This window comes from Poecilia formosa, unplaced genomic scaffold (genome assembly GCF_000485575.1).
Source record: "Poecilia formosa unplaced genomic scaffold, Poecilia_formosa-5.1.2 Scaffold192, whole genome shotgun sequence".
In the NCBI taxonomy this organism is placed as follows: Eukaryota; Metazoa; Chordata; class Actinopteri; order Cyprinodontiformes; family Poeciliidae; genus Poecilia; species Poecilia formosa.
This window is the reverse complement of record NW_006800131.1, coordinates 227,886-240,812: the sequence shown is the minus strand read 5'-3', so window position 1 is coordinate 240,812 and position 12,927 is coordinate 227,886. Positions and strand designations below refer to the sequence as shown.

At 36.0% G+C, this 12,927-nt stretch overlaps 1 protein-coding gene across 18 annotated transcripts in view; it reads left to right on the top strand.

Moving 5' to 3' along the window:
- Positions 1–11,730, top strand: part of LOC103147909 (regulating synaptic membrane exocytosis protein 2-like) — a 43,706-nt gene extending 31,976 nt beyond the window's left edge. For 16 of the 18 annotated variants that reach the window (XM_016678834.1, XM_016678837.1, XM_016678832.1 and 13 more), the window contains 12 exons: positions 1,197–1,238; positions 1,392–1,430; positions 1,856–1,882; positions 2,866–2,888; positions 2,968–3,065; positions 4,171–4,317; positions 4,833–5,017; positions 6,118–6,253; positions 7,303–7,415; positions 8,231–8,332; positions 9,547–9,686; positions 10,853–11,730. In XM_016678834.1, coding sequence (XP_016534320.1) covers positions 1,197–1,238; positions 1,392–1,430; positions 1,856–1,882; positions 2,866–2,888; positions 2,968–3,065; positions 4,171–4,317; positions 4,833–5,017; positions 6,118–6,253; positions 7,303–7,415; positions 8,231–8,332; positions 9,547–9,686; positions 10,853–11,041 — 1,241 coding nt within the window. In that variant the 3' untranslated portion in view covers positions 11,042–11,730. The remainder of the gene's footprint in view (positions 1–1,196; positions 1,239–1,391; positions 1,431–1,855; positions 1,883–2,865; positions 2,889–2,967; positions 3,066–4,170; positions 4,318–4,832; positions 5,018–6,117; positions 6,254–7,302; positions 7,416–8,230; positions 8,333–9,546; positions 9,687–10,852) is intronic. The other 2 variants (XM_016678846.1, XM_016678850.1) reach the window with 2 other exon arrangements.
- The last annotated feature ends 1,197 nt before the right edge of the window (positions 11,731–12,927 follow it).

Here is a 12,927-nt window from a genome sequence, read left to right as displayed (position 1 = left end):
CTTGCTCAAGTCAAGCTGATTTGTCTGTGGAAGTAGCACGTCTAGTTGGGGCTCATAGATGGCGGTATTTACAAAAATTGGACATAGCTAGCTAAGAGACCGACCCATAACTTCTCCCTCATATTTAATCAAATCATCGACTTTGCCTGAATTCCAGCCATGTGGTTTATACCAATGTCATAAACAACTCTTCCCCTTACACTGGAGCGTAAGAAAGTGTACAAACATCCAGTTGGAGTGTTTCCCCCAGTGTATTATAAGCCTGGCGGGCCACCAGGCTTTATTTGCTCCTCATCAGGCTAAGCATAGATTGTGTTATACACCAGTGTCTGTGAGCATAAAGATAGATTTATAGTTGATGGGTGCGAACCGGTAGAGCCGTACCTGAACCTGCAGGTTGGCTTCACATGCTATTATTTTAAATTTCGATGTCTGCTTGTGCTCCTCCGAATTTTGGTAACTTCTACACAAAAACACAGACTGTCCTAGCACCTCTACCACTTAGCTTAGCAGGTTTTCTAGGGGAAACCCTGAGATGCTTACTAGTTTTTCTCAAACATGGTTGGCTACATGATGATGTGGCATTCTCTCCAGGCTTACTAAGAAAGAGTCTGCGAACCTTAGCTACCGTCTGCAGACAACGGCCTCCAGACCTCTAATGGTGTTTCATTTTGACTTTTGACAAATGATATGCAATGTTTGCTGAACATTCATGGGGCTCTAAACATTCAGTGCTAGAGTGATAGACATGTACCTTCTCCATGATGCAATGTTTGATTGCATTTTACTAATCTTATATATGAAGATTAGTAAGTATATGAACATTAATCATCAGTAAAAGTGTTTACTGCAAAAAAGACGTGCAACAAAATGACAAATTTGGTTAGCTTCTTGTCTTTAGCACTTTATGATCATTTTTACAGTGAAATCAACTAGATACAAGTGATATTTAGGGACCGACTGCCTGTTTTTGATTAAATTTACAGGCCCTGTCATGCAGACAGGTTGTTTTGACATCCATCATGGCGGAGCGAGGCTATTTTCTGAAAAGCGTGACGTCATGCAAAGGGTCAATTCAGGAGTTTAATGCTAGAATGTTCCACATTCCTCACATCAATGATGTTCATTTATTTAATGCTTCATTTATTCATGTGTCCATGTTTGTTACATCATCACCTCATGTCTGCATGTGTCAGACCCAGAGAGACGCTCAGCTACACCTGGCGGCACCAGAAAAGGCAAGTCCACTCAGGGTGGTCTGATGATGAGTTCAGGTGATCCCTGAGCTCGTAAACTGAAGCTTTGGGTTGTTGTTGACGACAAAGAGGGGGTCACCTGAATGATGCCACTGTGGGTTTGACCAATCACCTGTCTCTTTCTGCATGATGCAGAGGTCACATGGGAGGACCAGCAGAGGAAAACACCCAATGGTACGGCAGCACCCTCTAGTGTTTAGATCGTAGTCACTGCAGTCTGGAGAGGACACGGTTTGCTTTAGTTGGTATCCCTTTAATTGTTAGTAACCTTCCAGGTAAAGACCCGTCAGCCATAATTTGCTTATTACCATTATTGTCATAAAAACACTGTGAATATTACCCTTTTGAATTATTGTTTCCTTGTTGTATTAGTGGCTTGTAGCTAAACACAACACAAAATACAATTTTTATGACAATAAAATGGGACCAAGAGCTGAGCTCTGAGGTACACCGAAAAGGTGTTTATAGTAACTGGTGTCTAGTGTGGTTTTTAGAGTGTTAATTGGTGAAACTGATAATGCCGAGCCCAGCTCTCTCATTTCATACATGTTTTACCCTGATCAGTTTGTTTGTTGTTCATTGATTGTTGTCGTTTGAAGGAGACGTATTGCCAGCGAGTGGAGAAGGTAAAGAGACACTGCTTCTTTCTGCTTGTAGTTTAGATTTGAGCTGCTTCAGAGAGTTTTCTAGTGCTTGACTCAAGCTTGGTTTTCATCTCTGGTCTAAAAGATAGAATGAAAAACTGAAAGTAATCATCCTCTTTACTTCGTTTTTGAAAATGTTTGACCCCTGATAATTTAGTCCTGTTTTCTGTGGTAGAAACATAAGAGCAGTAATGAGCACCGCTAACTAAAAAGGTTGCTGGGCTAACCCTACAACACTAATCATAAACATTAGATCTATTAGTGCTAATGTGCTACAACATGGTATTTAGTAGAAGCTAATGCTAAACTGCTAATTTCAACCGTGTTGACACCTCACCATGTGTCAATGACACAACATATTAACATGCAGCTTCAAATTTGTTTTTGAACACCTATCAACCTTTCACTCAATATTTACAGTTTTATAGTTGCTGAGTTTTGCCAACTCTGTTGCTGATTGACCACAGAGAGGTTTCGGTCAGAAAGTGCATTTTATACATTTTCCTGTGGAACAGCAATGCATTCTGGGTACAGAATAAACATGAAAGAAAATAAAAATGCTATATACATGATCATCGCTCACTTCAAAATAACAGCATGAATGAAAACATCTAACTACTCAAAAATATCCTGATAGTCAATAACTAAAACTTAATATATTCAAGTAAAAGTTTAAAAAAGCACTTTAGAGGAGATTAGGGGAAGCTAAATGTGCCAATAGTTTTCAAAGCTAGCAAAAACGCTAAGCTAAAGATTAGCTGCACTATTAGCACACTAGAGGAAGTGTTTCCACCACTGCAAAAGAGCATATTCTGAATTCAAAAACAGCTTTGTGTTAACATGAGACAAACCTGAACATTACTGTTTTAAATTAAACTTTGATGCTTCACAATAAGATCCCATGTTAACATTTTGTGCCACATTTTTATTTTTATTTTAAACTGATCCTCCTCTTGTGTCTGCAGGTGTGATGAAGGACCCCACTAAGGTAAAACCCACACCAATCCAAACCAACTGCTTGTGATGTCACGGCCTTACTCGCCTGTTTGCTCGACTTCTGTCCTCAGATGAGGGACAGCCTGTCCTTTAAATCGTCAGACAGTGACGTCAGCGATGTGTCCGCCATGTCCAACGCATCTGAAACCAGAACCGCCCTCAAGATCAGGTGAGAAGCCAGGAACCAGCCTCGCAGTATTAACATTTTCATTAAGTTTGCCTCTTTTTGTCATCTTACAACACAAACGATCAGTGCTCTTTATTAGGCTATGGCTCTCACATTCTTTTACAAATTAAATATGAACATGTTGATGCGAATTTGCAGCTAGCCTCTTTTGCTCTGAGTCTTTTAAATTAAATGTAACCTTTTAAAGTTTGACCTGTGAGCAAGAACTGCAAGAAAAAATCCAGAAGAAATCTTGTTTGCAGTTTGTCACCAGCAGTTTTGGTCAGACGAATCTAAAGTTTAACATTTTTTAAATTTAGCCAGTAAAGCTAATTCTGATAAAATCTGTCACTAAAATCGTGAGAAAATACATTAAAGGTTGTGTTTGTGTTGGAACGTGACAAAATGTGGACAAGTTTCAATTTGCTTTACTCTCTCATACATTAAGTTAATATAGGACAGAAACAATTAATTGTATTAATTGTGATTAATCGTGATTAATCGATTTTTGAAATAATTGTCAATTAATTTAATAATAGGCTAATCGTTAACTGGAGTACGCAGACTCAAAATAGGCCAATTGCTGACAGAACAACAGACTCTGAGCAGTAGATAGATAGATAGATAGATAGATAGATAGATAGATAGATAGATAGATAGATAGATAGCGTGCACTAAAGGAATGCTATGTTACAATTTCAACAATAGAAAGTTTTTGTCGTCATTTACAAAATTAATTAAACTATTTGTTTATTTGCGTTTCCTTATGCATTTCTAATATTGTATATAAAAAAGCTTAAATGGATGAAAAATTTGCAGAATTTACCAATTTTTTCAAAACGTGATTAACTGATTAATAATCAGAGTAACAAGTTAAAAATTAATCGTTAGTTGCAGCCCTGATCGATGGAACGTCTAAACGTCCGTCTCAGATCTGTCGTCTTTTCTTTTTCTTCTGCCTGCTTTATGTGTTAAGTTTCGCTTTATTTATTTTTTGCATGTTTTTTATTTTTTGACGATGTTTGCATGTGAATGTTTTCGTCTGCCATCTTTTTGCATGTTTCTCCATTTGCATGCTGCCATCCTGTCCTCTGATTGGCCGAAGCAGTAAGGCGGATTCTGTGGAGGACCAATCAGGGGATTTGGGCGGCAGCTCAGAGGGGGCACAGGAAGTAGAGGGAGCAGCAGAGGGCGAGTCTCAGCTCCATAAGAGTGAATCAATGGAGGAAGGGCTGGAGGAGGCGCAGTCTGAAAAGTAAGAATGATGTGCAGTTTACACTTCAAAAACACAAAACTTTACCAAATAGGTTCAGTTTCTAGTGCAAATTTTTAGTACATTTGAACTAAGACAACATTAACTTAAAAGTCAGTTTAAGTAAATAATTACTTAATATTTCTGAAAAAGTTCTAGTTCTACATGTAAATTACTTCACTTATAATATGGGAAAATGTCCTGTTACAAGAGAAACTGGTATCTTTAAAATCATTTACTTAAAAAAGCTCCGACATTTTAGTGAAAAGTCACTTATAGGTTAGTTTTGTCTTATTTAAAGTGTACTCAGATATTTGCACTAGAAACTAGACCAAAAATACTTGGTAAGATTTTGTGATTTTGCAGTGCATGTTGCCCTCAGCAGTGTTCATGTCGCCCAGCCTCTGGTGTTTTTATTTATTTAGTTTTTATCCCTCTCAGTCCTGTTAGTCTTCCACTCCTCTGGTTTATTTGACCTTTTTTTTTAACCGATAGAAATATTTTTTGCTTTATTTCAGAGCTGCATCTACCTCTGGTGCTCCTCTCACCAAGTCCTCCAGCGTCGGAGGAGAGATTTGCTCGTTAGGAAGAAACGACGACGACGATGACGACAAGAAGCGGCGCTCCAGCTTCGGAGCGAGGATGATGGGAATGGTGGGACTGGGAAAGAAGAGTCAGAGCGCGTCCCAGCTCAACCCAGAGGGTCGGTCCCAGTTTGGTCAAAGCTCACAAACAGGAAGTCAGATCCTAGTGGAAACGGGAGAACATTTAAGATCCTTTTTGCTTTTTATAATTATTTATGTAATAGATTCTCTTTTACCTGATATAACAATTCAATTTGATTCAAAAATACTTTATTGATCTCAATAGGAAATTAAATGTTGTTGTAACTAATTTCTTCTTCGAAGAACATAATACTTCTACTACGGTAATTTTAAATCTTAGGCTTCAAGCCAACCTCTATTTCCATTTGAAGAAAATCAAAAATATTGTGATTTATTTTACTCTTTCCCATGAACAATGAGCAAGAGTAAACTTGGAGTAGGACAAATCTAACATAAGTAACTTTTCAGCAAGCTATAAAGGCTTGTTTTAAGTAAATAATTGCTTAATACTGATGAAAGAGTTCTAGTTCCACTGGCAAGGGGCACTAAAACAGTTACCTAGCAACCCCACCCAAGTCCAGCCCGTTACCTAGCAACCCCACCCAAACCCAGCCCGTTACCTAGCAACCAGTTCTAGTTCCACTGGCATATTATTCCATCTAGAATATTTCCCAGCCCGTTACCTAGCAACCAGTTCTAGTTCCACTGGCATATTATTCCATCTAGAATATTTTTCCCATGTTAAAAGTGAAATAATCTGCCAATGAAACCAATATTTCTTCATCAAGGTTAAGGAGTTATTGACTTAGAACAAACTCCGATGTCTTTCTGAAAGTTAGTTGTAAGTTAGTTTTGCCATATTTCAAGTGTACTAAGAGATTTGCACTAAATACTAGACCAAAAATACTTAGTAAAATTTTACATTTTTGAAGTGGCCATGTTTTTCTAAAAAAAAAAAACTTTTTTTTTTTAGATTAAGCTCAGTTTTTTTGGCAGACATTTCCTTTTTTTATCTTCCTATCTGCAATAAGCTGCCATACATTCCAGATGCTTTATGTTAGCTCACTTCATGTAGTCCAGAACAAGTTTTTAGTGTTTCCATCAGCTCCTGCAGGAGATCTACAGCCTAACTGTTGATCAGTTTCCACCAAACACTCATCCAAATTTCTCTTCAATCTCTTTCGTTTGTTTCTCTCAGAGGAGGAGAAGAAGAAGAAAGCGATAAGACTTCCTGTCCAGAGGAGCGTAGAAACCGGTTTGGCCATCGAGTTTAAATCTCGATTCACCCGACAGCCGAGTCGAGATCCGGACGCCGAGGACCCAAAACCCGGAGCGTACGCACTTTTCAGTTCAACACTCGTTTCTGTTTCCTTCTGTTTTGTTCTCGTCACTTTCTCTTTAAAAAAAATCACACTACCACCCTCCATTTTAACATATTTTATACATAATTTCCACTGAGTGTCACAATGCTGGTTGGGCTTCTTTTTTTTATGGTGGTTGACAATAAAAGTTTAATGTGCATCACTGCCATCTACTGGAGTAGATGGTATATATATCCAAAGGTGGTAAAGAATCCCAAAAATTATACTCAAGAGTAGCACTACTTCAGCATATTTTTACTCAAGTAAAAGTAAAAAATAAAAATAAAATAAAAAAGGCTACTGATTCACTGATTATCAATCATTTAATATTTAAAAATTATATCGTCAGACGGACCAAAATATACAGTAAAGTGAAAAGTTTTGGTCTTTTAAGGACAAAAATGACAATAATTCACATAAGTAACCAAAAAAATAACAAAATCAGACAAAAGAAAAATGTTTCCAAATCAGTTTCTTTCAATAAAAAACTTTGGAAACTTTAACCAAAACTTCAGGTGTGTGTCTGTGTCTGGTGAATTTCTGGTTAAAACATGTTTGTTTTTCATTCAGTGGGTAGAAAAGCCAGAAATTTTACTCAAGTAAGAGCAGAAATACTTCAAGTAAAAGTAAAAATACAGCGTGGCAAAAATACTCTTAAAGGTAAACAAAAAAAAAAAAAAAGTTACTCATGTAAATGTGACCAGTTATTACCCAACTCTGGATATTTCTCTGATTGGACAGGTTTGTATTTTCTGTGTTTTCCGTTTGGCCATAAAATTTCAATTACGTAAATAAATCAGCTTACTTGAAACACATCAGTAAAAATAATCTGTTTTTTTAATAAAGTTTTGCACTACAATGATTTGAATTCCAGCCAAAATATTAAAATTTTTGTATTTCGCATTTTTTTGCATGACACTACAGGTTACTTGCAGAATATCAAATACGTTTTTCACATATTTGTAATGAGAGAACTGTTAATGTCTACTAATATTAATATGTCTGCCTGTTTGTCTCGTCAGTCTGATATTTCCAGGAGTGAAGTTGGCGTCAGATAAGCAGTTCACCGGCTTCCTGGAGGGATTAGGTCCCGGCCAACTGGCTGGACGCCAGACGCTGGCCACGCCCCCCATGGGTATCAATGATCAATATTTAAACATAATTTATTCATTCAATCATACATCATCCTCATGCAGTCATTCACATCTATACTTAGTTATTTATATCAGAATTTCCACTTTTTACCATAAAAAGTTTTACTTTTTTTTTTTTCAATTACTCATTTATTAGTTTGGAAAGGGTGGATTTAAAGTTACGTGTTGATTGAAATAATTTTATTTAAAATAATTTCATTAAAATTCTTGGTTATTTTTTAGTTTGGTTAATAAATGAAGAAACTTGGTTTCTTCATTTATTCTGTGACTAAAACTATAGAATAATTATTTGTTTACATGTTGCAGTATTTATTCTGTTTTCACATTCTTTCTAGTTTCTGAGAGGATCTATCTGTCTTAGTTGATGCGTATGGAGGGCCAGCAGTGACAAAATTAAGTAAATAATAAATAAATATAACATGAAATATATAAATGTAATTTAATGTTTTTAAAGAAAAGTTTTTCTTTAAAACATAATTTTTTACTATTTAAATTCATTGTTTAAAAAATATTTATAGGATATTTCATTATTGAATTGCATATTTCATAATTTCATGATATAGTTTTATTGGTATATTTAATTATTTAAGGATGTTTTTAATTATTTTATTATACATTTAATTAATAAAATGGATATGTACATGCATATATTTTATGGTATATTTATTTATTTAATTTTGTCACTCCTTGCCCTCCATAGATGAGGCGCTGTAAGGATAAAAATATCTGCAGGAAGTGTCTGTCTGTGTCTAGAAGCTCATTTAAAGAGGCTTGATGGTGGCTGTGTGTTGATCAGGGGACATCCAGATCGGGATGGTCTACAGGAAGGAGCGGCTGGACGTGGAGGTGATCCGGGCCCGGGGGCTTGTGGGTAAACAAGGCAACAAAAACACTCCAGGTGACGAAACAAACATTTTATAATGTTGTACATTTAAAAAATTAAACCAGTGCTGCTGATAAACTAGGCTGGAACTGAGACAACAACATGAAACATGCAGACAGAATTACAGTGGGATGCTTTAGATCTAAACATAGCCAGAACTTAGAATGGCCTAGTCCAAGGGTTTGTGACTTTTATAATCTAAAGAGCCATTTTTGCTCAGTCCAGCTAAATAAAACTTGATTAGAGCCGCAAATGTTACATAGCATGAAAAAATACAACGTATGCCAGCTATTGAAAAATTTTCAAATGAGCCCCGTACACTGTAAAAATAAAATCATACCAAGTATGTTTTTGTCTAGTTTCTAGTGCAAATATCTTAGTTTTGTTTTATTTCAAGTCTAATAACTTATAAGTACTTTATCAGCAAGACACAGGAGCTTGTTTTAAGTAAATAATTTATAAATATTGCCTGTAATGCTTGTTTCATTAGGAAATTGTTTTCACTTATAATTTGTGAAAATTTTGTTTTTTAAGTGAAATAATCTGCCAGTGGAACTAGAACAGTTTTTTTTAATCAATATTACAAAAATATTGAGTTAAAACAAGCTCCTAATTCTTGCTGAAAAGTTACTTTAAGTTAGTTTTCTCTTATTTCAAGTGTTTTAAGATATTTGCACTTGAAACTAGACACAAATGTTTGGTAAAATGTTGTTTTTGCAGTGTATCCGCTACTTTTTGATGGTCTTATCAAATAAAATCCACATATAATAGATGAGGTTCTGTCCATCCATGCTGAATAATTCATGACTTGTTTGAAACTTTAATAAAACTGTAAATAATAAAAGGGATTTTTTCAATGATAACTGGGTAATATTGAATTATAAGTCTGACTGGAGTGATGCTGATATTAAAGGAGAGCCTGCAGCTCCCTCTGGTGGTGGGACGTAGCATTTATCCAGAGAACGTTAAAAAAACAGGACAGGATGTACAGACACACGTCAACATGCTGTTCCCCTTTATTACCTAATATATATAAGAATCTATAATTTATCCACATACAGTTTTTCAGTCTTCTACAATCATCTACAACCAAAACTGAGAAGAAATGTCATGTGTATGTAATAAATTATGTTATTAACAAAGGACAGAAATGCAGCTATTCTTCCTGCAGATGAGCTTTTTGTGTGTTTTTACCGACTGACTCATGATTCTGTTTGCTTGTGTTGCAGCTCCTTATGTGAAAGTGTATTTAATGGATAACGGGAAATGTGTGCTGAAGAGACGAACGCGTCTGGCAAGAAAAACTCTGGACCCGCTTTACCAGCAACAGCTCCAGTTTGAAGAAAATCCTGAAGGGAAAGTGCTGCAGGTAAAGTCAGGGAATATAAAAGTGACACACAGATATCCCCTTCAAACAAACAGAACTAAAAATAATGTAAAATATGTTATTTTTAACTCAGACATGCAGAAAAATCAACCTCACAGCTCTGTGATGGACAATATTGATCTAATCTGAGGATTATTGATGAAAAACAATCTATTAACGTTTTTTTTACTACTTTTTGTTGTTTAAAAAGTAGGAAAACGGGTCAAAGGTAAAATTTTATTGTGCTTACAAATATGTGCACTTTTTATGTCATTTGATGTTAAGAAATGTGGCATAAATAAATAAAGCCTTTTTGAACTGAGAATGAAGTTGCAACCTGCAGAATAGTGACGATGTTTTCTGTCAGCTAATAAGAAACCTAATGAAAGCAAAATGTCCTCCTCTAATGTGAGTTCAAAAGTTTGAGATTTATTAGAAAGAGGAGGTTAGGAGAAATGTTGGAGACCTAAAAGACGAGAACGCTACATGGACTTTTAAAAGCTCTGTACAAAGAAGACTCTACCTGTAATTCACCACATTGGCTGTTATAGTTTGGTATAAATATCTATTCCAATTCTGACCTGCATTCTTTCTCTGACACACTTTGGTGTCAACCAGCAGTTTATAATATATTTGTATGAAGAGTAATTTATATTAAGGAGATATGCAACACAGTAGCTGTGAAAGGAAGCAGCCGAAAGTCTCACTTTTCTATCCTTAATCAGTCACTATTTTACTCTTGAGGGCTAAACTGCAATATAGTAATAATCAAGTCAACACATCATTCTGAGGACATTTAGCCTTCCGTAGCATCAACCTAACGCTACATCCGTTAGCTAAGCTACAATACAGCTTTTCAAGTCAGTCCAACAGCTAGTTATTGTGATAAAATGTTTGGTGAGCGTGGTTAAACATCTAGAGACGTCGGAACAGTTTGTACCTACAAAATGCAAAATCTGCTTTAAAACAAACTTTATGCTCACAAACAACACCTGGATGGTCTGACTCTGGTATAAAAACAAAGCCGTTTTCATGCAATATATGCAAACATTTTCCACAATAAAAGGCAGTAATAGTGTTTTATAAAGTAAATTTAATATATTTTGGTTGCAAAGTATGTATTATATATATATAATTCACTTTAAAACTGAAAATGTCTGTCGCTGCAGATCATCGTCTGGGGCGACTACGGACGCATGGATCATAAATCCTTCATGGGAGCTGCTCAGATCCTACTGGACGACTTGGACCTGTCCAACATGGTGATTGGCTGGTTCAAACTGTTTCCCGCCACCTCATTGGTGGACCCGGCGTTGGCGCCGCTAACGAATAAGGAGACCGAAGGCGGCAAATCGTAGCATCAGGAGACGGGACCGACTGTGTCGTTGCATCAAACGGGCCTTGAGGCGAGCCGGAGGGGACAAACGGTCGCTGGGTGCAGTGACCCTCCTGTGCTCCTGCATGCTGCATGATGATGTCACAACGATGACGTACCAGTGCCATGATGATGTCATCGGGGCGGAGGGAGGCTCCACCCCTCGCCAAGGAGAGGGCTGGACCGGTTGGGCAAAAGATGCTTTGAAAAAGAGAGGCCAAAAGACTCGCAGCTGCCAGCCAATCACAGCAGCTCCTCTGTGTCATGTGACAGGCGGCCTCTGTTTCCATGGAGATGCAGGAACATGGAGGTCTACTGCGGTGTGTTTTTTGCATGGAACAACAAAAAGATCAGAAGAAAAAAAAAATAAACGTCAGAAACTTCAGCAGGAAAAAAAGAGAAAACAAACAGACACCCTGGGAATGTCGCCTGAAAACTGGAAATAGTTTCATCATTTATGATTTTTGTAAAATATCCCTGACATGCGACTCATTTTTCAGAGATTACATAACGTGACTTTAGATCCATGAAGGTTCTCTAAAACATCGTCAGTCCTGTAAGGTTTAACGTTCTGCTGCTATGCCTGCTACAGCCTTGTTTTAAAAAATTGGGACGCTGTACAAAATGTAAATAAATACAGAATGCAATGATTTGCAAATCATTTAAACCATATTTCCTTTTGAAATGTCTTGTTTGTTCAGACAAGAAGTGACTCAAGCACAAAAAAGGTACAAGAAATGAACAAAAGGGGCTCTTTTTCTACATCTTATGTTAAAATCTTTTTCACGTAATGGATTAAACAACAAACAATCTTCTTACAATTAGGGCTGGGCGATATACCAGTTTTATTTATTCAGTTTTTTGAAGATTTAATCTTTGGAAAATCTGCATTTTTTTTGCACTCCTGCTGTTTCCATAGCGAGTGATTTCAGAACGTCCAGGGCGGCCATCTTGTTTGTCAAACTCAAAAAGTTGCAAGAAAAAATCTCAAATTTTGAAATTAATCAAAGATATTTTCAAGCTTCAAAAGTTTAAATTTGCTAGGAAAATCAATTTTTTTGTATTTAAAAAAAAAAACCCTGGAAATTTGTTAATTTGAAAAGTTTGCAAAAATAAAAATTAATCTAAAAAATTTCTAGAAAAATCTTGGAAATTTCTGAGTTTTAAGGGTTGAACAGTTTAGACTTTTAAAACAGAAATTTCCACGTTTGTTCTTAGATGTTAGATTTTTTTTTCTTTCTACAATGGCTTTAATAAGTTGTCACTTGAATGCCCCTCTGTAACACTGAGAAGTGATTATACTTCTCACAAATTAATTTTAAAATATAAAAGCATTATATTCATGTGAAGTTAGCGAAGCTTCAGCTTCTTATTTTGTTGAAACACTTTTTTTTAATCGATTGTCTTCTTGGTCTCTGCTGGTTTCTACCTTTCTTCTCCACAGAGGCATAAATCTTCTTCAAATTCATCTTTGTTATGAGCAGCATTTTGAGAAAATACTTTTTTTCATGTTTCATTTGCTTAGAAATGTTATAACACGAAGCTTTTTTGCAACACATCACCAGCAGAGGCAGGGAATCTATAAAACATGGGAGACGAAATACAGAAGACTTTACATTTAAAGATTTTACGTAGATTTTTAAAATCAAAATTAAGAATTTTTAGAGCGTACTCTGAAACTTAGCTTAATCTTAATAAAATGTTCAATAATGATCAAATAACAGAACTACTTAAAGACCTGCTAATTTAGACATCAAATGCCAAAAAAACTAATTCAGGAGGTAATTTCTGTTTACCATAACTGCATAAGGCAGATTGGAGTGCATTTGGTGAAAATGAAGTGAAAGAAGATTAAATCTCTCGAGTCAA